The 19,759-nt window shown below is 37.0% G+C and overlaps 1 protein-coding gene and 1 long non-coding RNA gene across 5 annotated transcripts in view; one reads left to right on the top strand and one right to left on the bottom strand.

The window, feature by feature from the left end:
* The window catches only part of BTRC (beta-transducin repeat containing E3 ubiquitin protein ligase), a 169,618-nt gene that overhangs the window by 55,954 nt on the left and 93,905 nt on the right, over positions 1-19,759 (bottom strand). For all 4 annotated transcript variants that reach the window (XM_035027496.1, XM_035027505.1, XM_035027513.1 and 1 more), the window contains one exon: positions 9,768-9,857. In XM_035027496.1, coding sequence (XP_034883387.1) covers positions 9,768-9,857 — 90 coding nt within the window. The remainder of the gene's footprint in view (positions 1-9,767; positions 9,858-19,759) is intronic.
* Positions 928-2,847, top strand: LOC118025201. Its single transcript, XR_004683255.1, has 2 exons — positions 928-1,015; positions 2,757-2,847. It is a non-coding gene; the product is annotated as an uncharacterized LOC118025201 (long non-coding RNA).

Below are 19,759 nucleotides of genomic sequence, written 5' to 3'. Positions count from 1 at the left end.
CTCCTCAAACTCTTGAGGAGTACAAAGTGGAAGGGAAAAAAAAAAAAAAGGTCTTCTATCCTGAAGATACAGGAGTAAAAAATGGCCATTTTCCAATTCTTTTTTTTAAGATTTTATTTATTTGAGCGAAAGTGAGACAGCATGAGTGGGGGAGGAGGTAGAGGGAGAAGCAGACTACCCACTGGGCAGGGAGCCCCAACATGGGGCTTGATCCCAGGATCATGACCTGAGCCAAAAGCTGATGCTTAACCTACTGAGCCACCCAGGCACCCCTTCCAATTTTTTATATAGGAACGTATCGCTAAACTAAAAATCAGGGGGATGGGGAACTTAGAAAGGACTGTAACAGCATCAGAGATTCAACTGGTCCTATACATAAGAACTTTAAATAAAGGTGTATTAGGTGAGCTCCAAAGGACTAGACTAATGAAAATTTCTCTAAAGTGAACCCTATTCATGAGATTTGGGATTAGTAGAACTTAAGGTGACTTGGTAATTCTAGCTCTGTTAGGAAACAAAAAGGAGTTTCTTGGTCATTCAGCTAGTTAGACATTCTGTAATTACTAATATATACAAAAAAAAGATGCCCTCAAAAAAGAGACTTTTATTTAACACTGACCTTGCAGAGCAAATCTTACTGGAAAAGAACTCTAACAACAAAGAACAAATATTGGCAAGATCACTAGGTCAGATGGAAATCCAGAATCATAGGAAAAAAAGGAAAAAGACTAATTTTATTTTATAGAAAGTTGGTATAGAGTAGAATAGTCATGTAAATTCATAGCTCATTTGCCTTACAAGCTGAAGTCATGACACAAGAGTAAGATTTTACATATATGGATCCTGAGCTCATGCGTACTGAAAGGCTCAAAAGGAGAGCTCAAGTTACACAAGCTTTGTAAGTGATCTATTTACACCATATGACTAAGAACGCATCCATGGACAGCTTATGAGCCCAGGCTTCTGTCAAACTAGGAGAGAGGAAAATGAACAGGCACAAAAATTCATAAAAGCTGTAAGTATAAAAATCTCTCTTCCAGATTAAGCAATGTAGAAAAGTATCACCCAAAATTCTACAAGTGGGCTTTAAAATATTAATATGCACAGTAGCACCATTCTCTTAGAGTGTGTGTGTGTGGGCGGGGGGGATGTCCTAGAGACTATTTAATATTAAGTCACTGATCCTAAAATACTGAAGATGATATTTTCAGGAAAAGCTTGCTATCAATCAAAAAACCAAACCAAACCAAAAATCAGGTTTCTGACAGAATTCCAAAATGTATACTAAAGATTTTGGGGGGGAAGGGGGTGGGAGATGGGTACTACAGGGAAGTGAAGTGACTTTATTCTATAGGTTTTGCATAGGGGTATAATATCAAGGACTTACTTTCTATAAATATAGCATCTTAGGGCTGTAAGGCTAGAATCTCCATTAGTTATAAATAAAATGAAAAAAGTTCTATTAACTATTAACTATAACTATGACACCTAACCTCAATATTTCATACTATACTTTAGGCTCTTTACTGTTAATTCTGCACTCAGATGGGTACCTGATAACTGGTTTTTATGTGTTTGTACTTTATGTTTTTTAATTTTTTTTAAAAATATTTTATTTATTTGAGAGAGTGAGCAAACAAGAAAGCACAAGCAGGGGGAGAGGGAGAAACAGATGTCCCTGCTGAGCAGGAAGCCCAACCTCAGGCTCGATCCCAGGACTCTGGGATCATGACCTGAGCAGAAGGCAGACACTTAACAGACTGAGGCGCCCAGGCGCCCCTATGTATTAGTACTTTAAATAAATGCCTAAGTCAATTAACTGTTAATATAAAAAAACCCACAAATTTATTTTATAGTCTTTGGAAGATAACTGGATTCATTTACATATCATACATTATATTCTTGCTTTTACACTAAGCAATTAAGCTTAAGGTATAAAGATTAAAATACTGAAAACCTCATACCTTTCCCAAAGCTAAAGCCTGTCAAAGTAGGCCTAGAAAACAGGCACTGATATGGCAGGGAAAATCTGGCTCATTAATATCTTCCATAGCTTTATACCACATTTTCCAATATTACAGGGATAATTAACAAGGTTTCAATTTTAGTATAACTGAGCTTTAAATGAATGAATCAGCCTTTAGTCTCAGTCACTGCATAGATTCCACCCCCCTTCCTCCTATAAACACCATACTTCATTGATATTCAATTCTCAATTATATAAATTGAAATAGCACAGCCCTCAACACTGAGAAGTCAATGGCAGGGGGAAAAACAGTTATTTTCCTAATAAACAGAACCAGGAAAGGAACACAATTTAAATATGCCTTAGCTTACTGCCTGGACTTTGCACCTCTTGTAAATAACTCCAAGTGACAAAAGTGCTCCAAACCAAAAAACTCTCATGCTACTTGCAAGAAAAACTCTATAAATTGGAGGGATTGGGTGGTGGGAGGTCGACCAGAAAGACCTTCTTAAAATTTGATTTCTTTGCTTCCTTGATTAGAAAAAAATAAAAAATTAAAACCCAATGTGCAATGCCAAAGAAAGTATACTGGTAATCAAAACCTAAATGACCCCTGACAGAATTACAGCCTATAGATCACTAATACATCAACTACATTTGTGACTAATTACTTTGCAAAGTAGGCAGTAAAGTCTGTAAACCAGCTCTCGAGTGGAAACATAATGCCTGTATACAGCAACAAAAATATGATGTAAAACCCACAGATTTTTTTCTTTCTTCCCCCTTTCAGGAATTGTGCCTGGCACTGTGCAGCTGTGGTGCTGCCTTCATCATTCCCTGCGTTTCCAATCTTGCTAATTAAAAGGTTGATCACAGAACAATGCTCTTCTCATTAATTTCAGTGTTCTGATTGGGCAGGATCCCTGCTTACCCCACCTGATCTTTTCACACTGCTGAAGTTAATGTGACAGGAGCCCGAAGATGGATTACCTGCTGCCATATTGCCCATCGCCTCCAATCAGGAGCTATCTGTGTAAACTGATTGTTCTAATTTGCTCTCATTATTTTTACAATATCAGGAGAAAATAACGCACACAGCTCACTGTCAAAGCCATGAAAATCAGCCATTAGTTAAACCCAGACACTGAGTGGCTTTATTAGAGGCACTGCAGTTTATTGATGTAGCTCCAGTCAAACAAGGCAGCATTTGCTTCAGTAGAAGGAAGTGTTTATACTGAAAGTAAATATTTAGTGTAATAATACCCACAGCAACATGATATTTTGAATAATCCTGTTCTTATTTCAGAAGCTTTGTTTTGACACAAATTAACAACAATGAAGAGTTGGGTTGGCATAAGAAAGTAGGTAACATTTAATACACACTCAGTAGCATGAAAATCTGTCTATTAACACAAATCTAGGAGCACTCCTCACCTCCTATACCTTGTATAAATAAACTCTATACTGTGACTACAAACGCTAATCAATCAATCAATAATGGAGGTTCTATTCTGCTCCACACAACAACAAATATTTTTCCAAAACAGAAATTTTATGACTTAGGAATCAAAATTATTTCTATAATGATCATACAGGTATGGTTTTAAATAAGAAAAACTGTATTCTTGTACAATGTAAACATTCAACAAGAAAGATGACTAACCCTAGTATCACAGACATTCACAATATATTGTGGAATAGAAAATAAGCAATGTTGTGAAGCCAGCTAAGCAAACAAGCTAGGTTTTAAATCCTTCAGTAAGAGACGGTTTCTTAAAGCGGAAGGCAGAACTCTACAGAAAGGTTTGATAGTCAATGAGATAATTAAAAGATTTATTCTGTGCACAAAGAAAATATATTTTCCTGTTGTAAAGAAAATGCTAAACACTAGAAGAAAACAGATTTAAACTTGGCATTTCTAGTCTTGTCTGGCTATGAGCATTTTGTAAAAATGTTAGCTGAATGCTGCCTGAACAGCATTTTGGGGGACTGGAGAAGGGGAGTATAAATAATATAAACTGATGCTTTTTAAAAAAGAAATTTAGTCCGCATACTCTTCCCCCTTCTCCCCCTTTAGTATTGAAGGAAACATGGCTTCCTCCTGTTTTCTTTCTACACTAACACTCCTAGGTAACGTGAAGGCAAGAGTATGCCCTTCTTGCTGCTCCCCTTTTAATGGCCACTTTTCTTTTTCTAAGAAACGTGTGCCATGCTTTTCTCCTTAAAATTCCTGCACTAAAAGACTGCACCATACTGCACTCCACAAAACGTGCTGATGGCGCCAATTACAAGCCCCCAGCCGAACGCTCCAGCCCCCACCATTCGGGCAGATTTATGCGGACTCTTGCCGACGTTATTACAAGTCAGAGTTTATTGGGAAATTGTTACATTATGCGGAGTGTCTAACAAATTGCTTATGCTGCTATAATTGGATTACAACAGCCGCTTGCTCCCACCGGTAAGATTAGGCAAGTAGGACTCCTGCCGATCTCTGAGCGTTAGCAGTAATTTTATTTGCCTTGCCTCTCTCTTTCCTAACAACATGCCTCTCTCCCTGCCAGCTGTCTGCTGAAAAGGCACAGGCTTGTTCCTTGGCCCTAACAATGCAATTACAGCCCCGCAGATCGCACTGTTTGTGCATTAAGTACAGAGCCAAAACGAGGCGAATTGATCGTTTGACTTTTGGAGAAGCCATGTGATCTCTCGATGCGGGTGATCCGACATGCATCAGCAGGCAATACTGCAGTCAATTCTTGATGAAGAACTTTCTTCCTTCACCCCTCTCTCTCCCAACCTTTCCTTTTTCACTGAGGAAAACACTGACTGGGCTCATCTGCTAATCTGGACCAATCCACAAAGACAAACTTAATCTTATTAGCTCCCTGGCTAGAGAGAAATGTGAATAGGTCCTAGCGTCTTGAAGTGCCTCAGTCAGATATATCAGTGGTTCCCAGCAGTTGAACCACTGCTGCTATCTTAAAAAAAAGGTTCATAAAGAGTTCACTGAGGAAAAAAAGTTTACAGAAACATTGCAGTTCAAAAGAACTACAGAAAGTTTCAGGTTCTGGCAAATAAAACTGCCTTGGAAAGGCTTTGTTTGAAGCTCTGTCTATATTCAAGGGCCCATCAAGAATCAGCATGGAAACCCGTGTCTGCCTTTCTCTGAAGGTCTGCTCTGCCGGAAGATGCTGGCGGCCAACACGTAGAATCAATGCAGCTGGCTTCAGGCTTAACACAGCCAGTCTGATCCCCACTTGTGGCAAAGTTTTACACATATTTTGTTGACAGCTTTCTGCTTCTTGTTTCTTTCTCCAGTGTGTTTAGCAATGAGCGCAGGTAGTAAGGAGACTGTGTAAGCAGTTCTCTCACTCAAGGGCATAATTCATGAAGATGCTCACTGGGGTCTGGACTTCTTTTTTTCTTTTGCAATTAACTCTCTTGAAATGGTTGAAAATGATCTTAAATTTTACCAAATTAATTCAGACCAGGATTCCTGTTCACACTTTCCTCTCCAACGGCATATGCTACTTAGGGTTCCTGAAGATGATTATACAACAAATGTGCAGTCGATCTGCTGATCCACTTTGGTATCCCAGTCTGTATTCCTAAATATCATGCACATCTAGAAGGTTTTATGTTCCTGCATCCTTAACCTGACAAACACATAAACTCTTGTTTATAACAATGGTCCCTGAGTATTACCTCAAAGTGAGCTGGGAAAAGTCACTTTACTAGTATTTCTCAGAACCTCTCTATAACTCCCATTAACACTCATTAAAATCACATGACCCATTTGAAAATGAAAGAAAAAAATAGTACTATCTGAATTTTATTCCTGCCTTTTTGAAATAGCAATATGGTAATGTGTAACATGTTATATTCCAGAGTTTTTCCAACCTCACTGGCCTCGACGATATGGTTAAATCTTAACATATTCTCCACAAAGCTAATGTTTAGACCCGAAAGAGAGGCCTGTGCAAAGAATGGCCCATTTGACATGCTACTTGTGGAACAGTGTATTAAAGAAGCCTGTTAACATGTAGTTTAAAACTCAAAAGAAACTCTGAACAGCTGAAATGCCTTATAAATAGCGCAGACCCAGAGGAAGTGCAAACGTCTGCATTGTGAATTGTAGATCTTAATTACCGACAATGGCTGGTACAGCAAGTAGCACGAAAAAAAAGTGAAACCGTTGCACTGTTCATGGTTGGCAATAATTCTTCAGGAAAATATTTACTATCAATCAGTTATGAGAAAAGGGACTCTGTGCTCGTAAAACAGCACGTTGCTTCTCATACCAGGACCATTTTGCTTCAGCATAATCTGAATTTAAACAGCTTGTTTCCTGCGGATATAATTTTGGAAATAAATAAAACAAGTCTTCTATCAAAATCTGGAGTGAGTGGAAAGGAACATCACGTTTTTCTGTCTCAGTCAGTTGCAAACAGATTATGAGTCTCAAGTAAAAAACAATCATAACAAACAACCACAATACAGAACATCTACAAAGGACTACTGAAGAGGTTTATTTTCCAAACATAAAGAGGCAGAACTTCTCCCACCTGGGCAGGAATCTAGGTGGATGTGTTCAAACAACTTAATTTTAATTCTGTGCATGCATGTGTAAAAAGTAAATTAGGAAAAACCTGAAACCAAAATTTTCGGTAATATTTAAATAAAGTCAGCAAAGAGATAACATAAAAAAATTAATGCTCTTCATTTTTCTAGTTAGTTTTCTTCAATTAAAAAAGATCATGAAGGTTGACAATTAGGTGCAATGTGATTATTGATTTTAAAGACTAAGTTGGCAGTCAATAATGACTATCCATTTAAAGCTACAATAAATACAGAGCTCATCATGTTCCAAACAAATCTCATGAACTACAGGGCTATAATTAGTAAGAAGGAAGGCTTTGGACAAAAATAAAAGACATTTCAATGCCTCCAAATATTAGTTGGACTAAGTTACACTGATAAAACGACCCATCCTTCATTTTTATTTTTAAATCCTTTCTTAGGTCTCGTTCTTCAAGTTGGAGATTCAGAAGATTATTATTAACCTAGAGTGGCTGTAGTTTGTTTTACCACTTTGTTTTCTTATATTCTAAAGAGTACAAATGGGCCCCTCTTCATAGATCTATTATAAAACATTTATGGAAGGTATTTCTGGCAAAGAAGAGTCACATACTACATACTACAAGGTCTGAACGTAACAACTTTGCTGTTTTTCAGGGAATGACTGTTATTAATGTCTTCTCTAAACCTCATAATAAACAATATTCAATAATTATAATGACTATCTCCACCAAATCAAAGTCACTCTGAATTAGCTCCTTTGAACTAGGGGACAAAAATGTTGTTATCACTATGTTATAGTTGCTCTCACATGGAGATGGTTGGATATTCAAGGCCACTTTGGAGCACAATCTGAATCAACAACAGACACTTGTATCAAGTGAAAAGCTACTGCAGCCATATCAAGTGTAGCAGATGAAACTATTCAGTTAAGGGCTAAAGGTGAAGAGCAGGAAACAGGGACAAGCTTGCAGACCTACAAAAATAATGGCAAGTCATTACCTTTCAAAGGTCAAGCAATAAATGAGGCAAGTAGAAACAGCACAGAATCATGAGATACATATAACACATGTAAATAGAAAAGGGAAAACTTGTTCTCTATTCTCATGTTATTGATACTTCACTGGAGGCTGTTAAAAGAAAGAAAATTTTTTAGCTACATGTTTTTATTTGCCATTGACCAATGGCAAATACACTACAGCTCAAATCTGAAGCAATGAACCAGAAGCCAGGATGTGGGCCAATAAAAGGAACCAGAAAGTTAGGTGGGTTCCAATAGGAAAGGACAGAAATCATTATTAAATTAGGGTATTGAAGGAGATGATGAAAGGATATAGGTGTCAGAATAATGTTAAAATAAGCAAGAATGGGATGAGAGGGTCACCATCTGGGAGCAAAAGAAACAGACAGATGAGCAGCAATGAACAAACTTATTTCCTCACCCAAGAGCACAGAAGAAATTATGCCATTGTGCCAGATGCCAGAAGATTTCTAACCATGCACCACTGAAGTAGAGGGTGGGAGAAAAACAAAACAAAACACATCATACAGACACACACCAACATGACTATAGCTTAGAGATCCTGGCTTACAAAGTATGGAGAAAACAAAAGGAACAGATGCTCACTTGGCCAGCTCTCAATGAAACTCATTAAAATTGTCACCCTGTCCTTGGATCGGTGCTCATGCTAAGATTTTACCTTGTTTAGCCAGAAGTCACCCACTTGTGATGAAACTGAGCAACGTGGCGAAAAAGGAGAAAGATTATTTTTAAAGGCCGAAATAACTGATTCCCCCATTTCAATGTACAAATGCTGGATACAAAATTGGGTCAATTAGCACTTGCTGGTTGTGACTTAATGACTGAAAAAATAAATATATGTAATTTATTATTTTCATATTTTACAGCAAATTACTAAGACACTAAGAGACACTTAACTAACTCTATCTTTTTAAATTATAATTTTAAATAAATTGACATTCCTTATATGGTTCATTTTTTTTTTTAGATTTTATTTATTTATTTATTTGACAGAGAGAGATAGAGAGAGACAGCAAGAGAGGGAACACAAGCACGGGGAGTGGGAGAGGGAGAAGCAGGCTTCCTGCTGAGCAGGGAGCCCGATGCAGGGCTCGATCCCAGGACCCTGGGACCATGACCTGAGCCAAAGGTAGACGCTTAACGACTGAGCCACCCAGGCGCCCCTATATGGTTCATTTCTAATGGTTATAGTTTGTATGATACTTTCAGTTGATTAAGCAGATTCAGTGACTACTGCATGTTTTAAGAAATAAAATAAAAATAATAAGAAATGTTGCCGTCCTTTGATTTTTGTAGCAAAGGATGGAGACTACCTGATGACCAGCTCCAACTCTAATAATAACAGTAAGTAACTGAGAGCCCTAGTGTATAATAAAATAGACTAAACTAAAGTAGTTAAAGTTGGGAATGTTCTAACAGTGACAAAACCCTGAACAGTTATTAAGGCAGTAATTTTGCATATATGCAAGGTAAAAGTCTAGAGATAGAGCCCCTACTGGAATTTTACTTACTCTTGGAATAATCAAAGTTGCTGTTATCTAAATTTAGGTCAAAGTTCCTGTGTAATCAGAGATACTTGGAAGATTAGAGCCATAGTTAATACAATTATTAGACCATAAGGTCTCTAATATGTGGTTACTTTTGTATCTATAGATATGCACGTTTTATACATGAGAAAAGGTAGCTCATATGCATGATAAAACACACCTGTCCACTCAGATCAAAATCACCAAAAGCAATATTTCTATCATTGACCACTTAATAAATAATAATAGCGATAAAATAATTGGATTTTCTATAGCATACTTCACAATCCTTGCAATGGTTACTCTATATTAATCGCATTTAAAACCCATGAACCAGCTTATAAAAATAATTGTATATTTTCTTTCACAAATCTTACTTATTTGTAATAATCTAGTGTTTTAGGGTCAAGTAACTAGTGTCAAATAACAAATGCGAATTAGATGGAAGTGTGACTGGAATGCATAACCAAAAAATTCTTTTGCAACTGAAGAGATGGAGACTCCAACTTACAGTCTGCTTTGAAAATGATGCCTGCTGTATTCCTTTCTAAATATGAAATCCTGTGATAATCTTTAATAGCAATACTGAGTGAAGATGTTTATAGATAAAGCATTGTTACAATGTGGTACAGTAATATTGATGAGTAGTCTTACTTACTTTGGCCACACAATTTTCAGTCTTCATAGCAGTGCTTGCTAGACATACTGTTTCTTGGTTTAAGCAGAGTCTGGCACAGCTGTTATAAGTCTGTAAAGAGAATTTTTTGGAAACAGGTTTAAATATTAAAATGCGGTCACATACAGTTTTCAAATTCTGTCCTATTCTCAAAATCAACACACGAAAAGACTTATATATAAATTTCCAGATTTATGGGAACTGGAAACAAGGTAGGCAGGTGGAAGAAAAGAAAATGAGAGCCCACAAGAGCCACTGATGAGCTCATGAACAAGAATGTAAGCAGCAGTGGTCTTACTGTATATATGGAAGGTAGGGGTGCTATTCAAAAATGTGCAAAGGACTTGAACAGACATTTATCCAAAGAAGATATACAAATGGCCAACAAGCACATGACAAGATGCTCAACATCACTAATCATTTCAGAAATGCAAATCAAATCCACAATGAGATACCACTTCATACCCACTAGGATGATTACTGTTAAAAAACAGAAAACAGGGGTGCCTGGGTGGCTCAGTCATTAAGCGTCTGCCTTCTCTCTCTGTCAAATAAATAAATAAAATCTTTAAAAAATAAAAAATAAAAACCAGAAAACAGCAAGTGTTGGCAAGGATGTGGAGAAACTGGAACCACTGTGCACTGCTGGTGGGAATGTATATATATACACAGCTGTGGAAAACAGAACGGTGGTGGTTCCTCAACAAATTAAAATTGGAATTACCATATGATCCAACAATGCCACTTCTGGGTATATACCCAAAAGAAATGAAAGCAGAATCTTGAAAAGGTTTATGTATATCCATGTTCCTAGCAGCATTATTCACAATTGCCAAAACATGGAAGCAACCCAAGTATCCACTGACAGATGAAGGGACACACAAAATGTGGCATATACATCAAATGGAATAGTATTCAGCCTTAAAAAGAAAGGAAATTCTGACTTATACTATGATATGGATGAACCTTGAGGACATTATGGTAGGTGAAATAAGCCAGTCACAAAAAGATAAATACTGATAAAAAGATAAATAAATGATTCCACTTGTATGAAATACTTAGAGGAGGCAAAATCAGAGAGACAGAAAGTGGAACGATGGTTGCCAGAGCTGGAAGACGAAATAGGATGTTATTGTTTAATGGGTACAGGGCTTCAGTTTAATAAAATGAAAAGAGTTCTGGGGATGGATGGTGATGACAGTTATATAACAATGTGAATGTATTTAATCCACTGAACTGTACATTTAAAAATGGTTAAGACGGTAAATGTTATGTTACATGTATTTTACCACAATTAAAAAATTGGTTATACTTTATGGTAAGCAAACATTATTAATAATTGGCCAATATAGTAAAACAATGTTGTTTTTTAATTTTATTTTATTATGTTATATTAATCACCATACATTACATCATTAGTTTTTGATGTAGTGTTCCATGATTCATTGTTTGGGTATAACACCCAGTGCTCCATTCAATACGTGCCCTCTTTAATACCCATCACCAGGCTAACCCATCCACCCACCCCCCTCCCCTCTGTTTTTAAGTTTTCACTGACGGTATAAATCATGATTCTCAAAGTTTAGCATGCATCAGAATCATTAGGAGGGCTTGTTAAAAACAGATTGTTGGAGCACCTGGGTGACTCAAGTCAGTTGGGCAACCGACTCTTGATTTTGGCTGGGGTCATGATCTCGGCATCATGGAATGGAGCCCCACATCAGGCCCTGTGCTTGGCATGAAGTCTGCTTGGGATTCTCTCTCCCTCTGCCCCTCCCCCCATTCGCTCACTCTCTCTAAAATTAAATAAATAAATAAATAAATAAATAAATAAATAAATAAATAAAATCTGGGGGGAAAAGAAAACCAAACCCAAACGCACAAATTGTTAGGTCCCACCCCCAGGCTTCTGAGAATTTGCTTTTATAACAAGTTCCTAGTTGATATTAATGCTGTTGGTTTAGGAACACTCTTTGAGAACTACTATGTTGGAGAACTATATGTCTTGGAATTAAAGAGAAAAATCTTAAGACATAGGCAATCTCTCATAACCAACAATAGGAAAGAATCCATTTTTTAAAATTCTAGATTACAGAGTAGTTGCAAAATGAGTTTCTGTATACCCTTCCCCCCAGCTTCCCCTTATGTTAATGACTTACATAACCACAGAACACTTATCAAAACTAAGTAATTAAGTTGGTACAATATAAAGAATTTCTTTTGAGTTTCACCAATTTTCCCCCTACTATCCTTTTTCTGGTCAGAATCTAACCCAAGATGCTACACTGAATTTAGTTATCATGTCTCTTTAGTTGCCTCTAATCTGTGACAATTTCTCAGTCTTGTCTTTTAGGACCATGACACTTCTGAAGTGTACTGATTAGTCTATATAATTTCTCTCAATTTGGCCTTGTCTCATGTTTTCTCATGATCAGATGGAGGTTATACATTATTGGGAAGAATACCACAAAGGTGATGTACCCTTCTCAATGCATCAAGTCAGGAGGCATGTTATTAAGTATTTCTAGTGATGGTAAACTTTATCATATGCCTATGATCATACCTGCCAAGATTCTCCATTATGAGTTTGTTATTTTTCCTTTAGGGATTACAAAATATATTGGGAGAAATATTCTGAGATGATGAAAATACTTCGTTTCTATTTCAACTTTTGCCTGCTAATTTTAGCATCCATTGGTGGATCTTGCCTATGGTAATTTTTACTGTGGTGTTCTGATGGTGATTTTTAAATTTCCCTTTTTCCTTCCACATTTATTTTATTTTTTTAAAGATTTTATTTATTTATTTATTTATTAGAGAGAGAGAGAGAGAGAGAGAAACAGCATGAGAGGGGAGAGGGTCAGAGGGAGAAGCAGGCTCCCCGCTGAGCCGGGAGCCCAATGTGGGACTCGATCCCAGGACTCCGGGATCATGACCTGAGCCGAAGGCAGTCACTTAACCAACTGAGCCACCCAGGCACTCTCCTTCCACATTTATTAAATGGAATTTTTTTCTGTGACAAAAAGCTATGATTTCTCCTATTTACTTATGTCAGCAGTGGATTCATAGATGTTTTAAACTATTCATTTTTGGTCAATTATCATTCTTTGGAAAGATGTAGGTAAAAAAATTTAAGGAAATGGAGAAAAAGTATTATAAAATTGGTTTTCCATTCAAATTAAACTTTAAAAAATTTATATCCACTTAACTGTTTTATTCTTATATAATTTAAGTTGAAATTATTTCAAAACCTATTTTAAAGATTTTATTTATTTATTTGTCAGAGAGAGAGAGCATGCACAAGCAGGGAGAGGGGCAGGCAGAGGGAGAAGCAGACTCCCTGCTGAGCAGGGAGCCCGATGCAGGACTTGATCCCAGAACTCTGGGATCATGACCTGAGCCAAAGGCAGATGCTTAACCGACTGAGCCACCCAGGTATCCCGAAACATACTTTAAAGGAATAAATTGGATCATCTGACCTTTGTGTATAGCAGCTACTGGTGCATGTATCTTCTGGGGTCAGGTTCAGTACTTCTTTTGCAACTACTAATACCACAAACATTTATTATTCATGTATAGACAACATAAAAGTTTTTTTTTTTTTTTTTAAGATTTTATTTATTTATTTGCGAGAGAGAATGAGAGACAGAGAGAGCGAGAGGGAGGAGGGTCAGAGGGAGAAGCAGACTCCCGGCTGAGCAGGGAGCCAGATGCGGGACTCGATCCCGGGACTCCAGGATCATGACCTGAGCCAAAGGCAGTCGCTTAACCGACTGGGCCACCCAGGCGCCCAACATAAAAGTTTTTAAGTAAGGGGCACCTGGGTGGCTCAGTCGTTAAGCGTCTGCCTTCGGCTCAGGTCATGATCCCAGAGTCCTGGGATTGAGCCCCGCATCAGGCTCCCTGCTCGGCGGGAAGCCTGCTTCTCCCTCTCCCACTCCCCCTGCTTGTGTTCTCTCTCTCGCTGTCTCTCTCTGTCAAATAAATAAAATCTTTAAAAAAAAAAAAAAGTTTTTAAGTAAAACTTCCTATCATTTAAGAGACATTTACGAATTGATTCATATATACTGAATAACATAAAAAATGTAAGCCAAAGAGTTCAAGTTCCAATAATGCCAGAGATGCTTACATGGGATTAACCCTCATAAGATAACAATTATAAACCATGGGAAAAAAAATTTAGTAATAACTACTTAAAGGCACTGGAGAATGACCTAAACTAGTAAACTGGGGGAGAAGAGTAGACTGACCTTCAAGGGGAGAAACACGCAGGGTAACATCCATGTTTATGTGCTTTCTCCCCTGAGGGTACTCACCAATCTACTTGATGCAGGGTGACTTAAAATTCAATTAGAAAGCCAGTTTATTGGCTTGATATGCCAAAGGATGGAGTTCAGGGCTACCATAGTGGCTGGAGATTAAAAAATCATAGAAAACAGACCCATAGGGGAGGCTCAATTCTCCTCTAATCCATGGCTAATCCCCAAACTACACATATGAATGGGAGACTATAAGGATTCCAATGGAAAATAACAGAAGACTGGAAGACTGGAGCAGGGATTGCAGCTGTTGCCCATGAGGGGAGACAGAATTTAGAATCTGATTCCTACTAAATTAGAGGAACTTAACAGGCATTTCAAACTTTTGCTGAAAACTTGAAATGACCCTGCATTGAGAGTAAACAGTAAGTCTTAGGAGTAAAGGCTCTACCTTAGGACCAGGGGAAAAATCAAAACATAAGTGCCCTAACAAATATAAACCAACACTCTGTGAATTTACAGTGATCAGTCAGTAAGTTAATCAGTAGAAGATAAAAGAATCCAGAGTCTCTGCAATGAGTTATTTATAATGTCCACTATATAATAAAAAACTGCTAGATATAAGCAGCAGATAAATGGAACCCATAGTCAAGAGAAAAAAGAACGAGTAGAAAATGGCCCTGAGATTATCTAGTATGGGAATCAGTATATAAAGTCTTTATAGAAGCTATAATAAATATATTCAACATCTTAAATGAAAGATACAATCATAATGGATAAACAGATGGAAATTTTCACCAGAAAAATGAAAACCTAAAATGAACCAGATAGAAATTCTACAACTGGAAAGTATATTATCTGAAATTTAAAATTTACTGGATGGGCTTAAAAGCAGATTGGAGATGGCAGAAGAAAGGTCAATGAAATAAAGATGGATCAACTAAAATTATCTAAACTGAAGGATAGAGAGAGTAAAAGAAAAAAAAATGAACAGAGGCTCAGTTATCTGGGGTAAGTGTTAATGATCTAACATATGTGTAAACTGGAGACCCAGAAGAGAAGTGAGAATGCAGCACAAAAAAAGTTCTAAGAATAGTGATCAAATAGTTCTCAAATTTGGTGAACACTGCTGGCTTACTGATCTGAGATCAGCAAACTCTACGGAGATTAAATACAAAGATAACAAGAACTAGGCACAAACAGTCAAAACTGCTGAAAAACAGTAACAAAGACAAAAACCTTGAAAGAGCCTAAGAAAAAAGAGATGCTCCATACATGAGAGCCAACAATATAAATAAAAGCAGACGTAAAGTTTCACCATAAACAACGAAGGCTAGAACACAAGAAACAACATGTTTAAAGTGCTAAAAGAAAAAAAAAATCTCAAACCAGGTTTCTTACTATAAGAAAAGAGAATTATAAATACGAAAAGGGAGTGATCCAGAACAAACTCTGTGGCACTGAATTAGAATTAGAGGTACCAATATAAATTCATGGTTTTCAAAATATATCCATATAGATGTAAAATATAAGTTAATGTTTAAATCTTGGCTTCTAAATACCATTTTACACTGAAAGGAACCATAGCTCTCTGGAGAAATGGCTGATTCCAGGATTGGATAGGGAAAATATAAGATGAACCTGGAGACACACAGGGAATGACAGAGATATGTCAAAGGGGTACAGATGCCAACCTAAAGGGGCTCTCGTTAGCCCAATATAGAATAATCTGAGTATTAAAATAAAAAATATGAACAGATTACAACCTGTTGAGTAAAAGAGGGCACATTTCCTGGGTGGCTCAGTTGTTAAGCAGCTGCCTTCGGCTCAGGTCATGATCCCAGGGTCCTGGGATCGAGCCCTACATCAGGCTCCCTGCTCAACGGGGAGCCTGCTTCTCCCTCTCCCACTCCCCCTGCTTGTGTTCCCTCTTTCGCTGTCTCTCTCTTTCTCTGTCAAATAAATAAATAAAATCTTTAAAAAATAATAACAAAATAAAATAAAATAGGGTACATTTCTTGAAAGACCCAAATTACCGAAGCTGACACAGTAAGAGAAAACCTGAATAGCTCTGTATCTATTAAAGAAACAAATTGTAAGTGAAAATTATTCCACATAAATTAAAAAACAAAATCTTCCCCAAAAAGAAAACCTCTAGCCCAGATGGTTTCATTGGTGAATTCCATTAAATATTAGGGAAGAAATAACACCAGGACCATACACAAACACTTTCAGAAAATAGAGGCGATGGGAAAACTTCTCATCTCATTTTATGAAGGCAGCATAACTCTGACACCAAAACCTGACAAAGACATTAGAAAGAAAACTACAGGGGTGCCTGGGTGGCTCAGCTGGCTAAGTGTTCAACTCCTGATCTCAGATCAGGTCTTGATCTCAGGGATGTGAGTTCAAACCCCGCACTGGGCTCCATGCTGTGTGTGGAGCCTACAGGAAGGAAGGAAGGAAGGAAGGAAGGAAGGAAGGAAGGAAGGAAGGAAGGAAGGAAGGAAGGAAGGAAGGGAGGAAAGGGGAGGGGGAGAGGGAAGGTAAAGGGAGGGGCAGGAAGAGGAGAGTGAGGAAGGAAAGAAGGAAGAAAACTACAAACCAATATCTCCCATGAACACAATGACAATAACAACAATAAAACAAAATCTCAGCAAGCTAGAAATAAAAGGGAACTTTCTTAATCCCATTAATGACATCTAAAAGAATTTCAACTAACATCATACTTAGTGGTGAAAGACAGTCCCTCTGAGACTGGGAACAAGGCAAAGAGGTTCTCTTACCACATCTATTCAACATTATATTGGAGGCCATTGCCATTGAAATAAAGCAAAAAAAGGAAACAAAAGGCAAATAACTTGGAAAATAAGAAATAAAATTGTCTTTATTCATAAATGACAGGAAACAAGGTCAAGAGTCAAAAATCAAATGAAAACATTTACAACAGCATTGAAAAATATTAAATAGGAATAAATCTGTGTAAGAAATGTACACTGGGGGCGCCTGGGTGGCTCAGTCGGTTAAGCGACTGCCTTCGGCTCAGGTCATGATCCTGGAGTCCTGGGATCGAGTCCCGCATCGGGCTCCCTGCTCAGCGGGGAGCCTGCTTCTCCCTCTGGCCCTCCCCCCTCTCATGAGCTCTCTCTCTCTCTCATTCTGTCTCAAATAAATAAATAAAATCTTTAAAAAAAAAAAAAAGAAATGTACACTGAAAACTAAGAAATAATGCTTAGAAAAATTTAAAAAGAACAAAATTAAATGGAGATATATACCATGTTTATAAACTGGAAGACTTAATATTATTGTGAGGTTAATTCTACTCAAATGAATATACACATGCATGTGTATATGTGTGTGTATCCCAAAATATATACAAATATATATATAAAATACATATAAAACCCCCAGACTTCTTAAAAGAAATTGCTAATGATTCTAAAATTTATATAGAAATGCAAAGTATCTATGATAGCCAAAACAATATTAAAATTAAGAATATTAAAGACTCACATTACTTGATTTCAAGACTTACTAAAGCTACAATGATCAAGACAGTGTAGTATTTGGTGCATTATTTACACATAACAGAAGAGAATACACTGCTGATACACACTTCTAAAAAGAAAGAAGACTTGAGCTTGTCTTCCATGTGGGGTTTAAAGAAGGGGTTGGTCAATGCCTCAGATGCTGTTACCCTTTGCTCTGCATCCAGCAGCAGCCTCTTCTCTAGGAGGTTCAGGAACAGACTACACTTGTACAGCCAATTGATTTTTGACAAAAGCACTCATGTAATTCAATGGGGAAAAGGAAAGTCTTTTCAACAATGGTATCAAAGCAACTGAATAAAAAAGTATGGGGAAAATAATGAACACCACACATAAGAATTAATTTGAGATGGATCACAGACTTAAGGGTAAAAGCTAAAACTTACAAACCCTCTAGAAGAAAACCTAGAGTATCTGTACAATCATGAGGTAAGGACTGATAGACTGGGCTTCATTCAAAAATTAGAACTTCTCATCAAAACACACCGTGAATAAATAGGCAAGCCACAGCTTGTGAGAAAATATTCAGAACACATATCTCACAAAGAGCCTGTATCTAGAACTCAATACAGTTGAGTTCTAGAACTCAATAATAAGACAGACAATGCAATTTTTTTAAATGGCAAAAAACTTAAACAGATACTTCACAAAAGACAATACCTGAATAGCTCATAAGCACATCAAAAAGTATTCAACACGTGTTCACCAAAAAAGCTTTATATAAGAACATCCATAGCAACTACATTTATAAAAATGCAAGTAGCTTAGGTGTCCATCAAAAGAATGGAAAACAAACTACAGTATATTTATTCAACAGAATATACAATAAAAGAGAATACATTACTGATACACACAGCAGTATAGATGGATCGCATAAACATTACACCCAAAGCCAGACCCCAAAATCTATTATTCTATTACATGAAATTCTAGAAAAGGTGAAACTAAGCTATGACAGTAAGTTGATCAATGTTTGATTCGTTGGCAATGGGAAAAGTGGCTGGGAAGAAGACCCAGGAAACTTTCTTGGGTAATAAAAATGTTCTACAGCTTGATGAGGATGTGGTTACACAGGCAGACAGACTTACAAATTCATTGACTTATACAATTAATATCTATGCAGTTCATCATATGAAAAATTTACTTCAATAAAAATATAAAGGTATGCAGTTAATATTTTTGGGGAAAAAGAACTAAAGGTTTGTCTAATTAATTAATAAAAATATTACGCTATTTTCTGGGGGAAAAATAGTCATGGCAGGTTAGAAAACTAATTTGTTTCCCTCCAAAATTCCTTTTCCCTCAGAAGTGATTACAAGACACTCAGGGGAATATTAGATAGATTTGGAAACCATTTCTAGACCTATAAGTGTTTCTAGGGTAAGGATATACATAAGCTTTTATTTTCTAGCCATTCCATCTGTAAAATGGGTATATGATCTTGCTTACCCCCCAAGGAAGTCACATAGATTAGTAAATTAAAATTTGTCACAGTCCTAAGATCACTCTGGAATAAAAAGGTTAAAAAATTCAGTATTTTACATCCAATATTTTACTATTGTAAGACTCCTTCCAGGCTAAAATTAAACTAGTGAGTATAATTGCCACTGGCAAGATAGGCTCTGTCCCCATGCAACATTTGAAAAGGTAGCTTACATTGCTGAACCAGAAGCAAAGAGTTTTGCGTTGGAGTACTTCAATACGTTTTTATATTGCATATAAAGCACATAAACATAAACCAGTAAGATGCCTTGCTGAAAACTACCTTCTTTGTGAAAGCAGGCTGTAATTCTGAACAAGTTTTCAATTTTCACAGTGCTGCTAGGGTAAAACATTTTAAAGAGTTTAATTTTTTACAATGGATTCAATGACATAGGATTATCTAACAAAGTAATGGCTAATCAATAGAAGGTTTAGTTGTCAGGTGAAACATATAACACACTAAAAGGGATTGATTGCCAGACTTCTCCTTATTTACTAGAAGGTATATATTTAAAATGACACAAACTTGTTACCAAGCTGCATTCTTTTAACCTTGCAAAAAGCTGCTTAAGAAATCTGTTCAGCAGCCCTATAGCAAAACAAGATAGAGTATAATGAAAATGGCTAGTGATTGGGGGGCAGGAAGGGGGGCGGGGAAGACAGGGACCTTCAGATATATGGTAAC

Source organism: Mirounga leonina, unplaced genomic scaffold (genome assembly GCF_011800145.1).
Source record: "Mirounga leonina isolate KUSES-001 unplaced genomic scaffold, KU_Mleo_1.0 Mir_114, whole genome shotgun sequence".
Lineage (NCBI taxonomy): Eukaryota > Metazoa > Chordata > Mammalia > Carnivora > Phocidae > Mirounga > Mirounga leonina.
The sequence above is the reverse complement of the archived record's forward strand: the minus strand, read 5'-3'. Positions and strand labels throughout refer to the sequence as shown.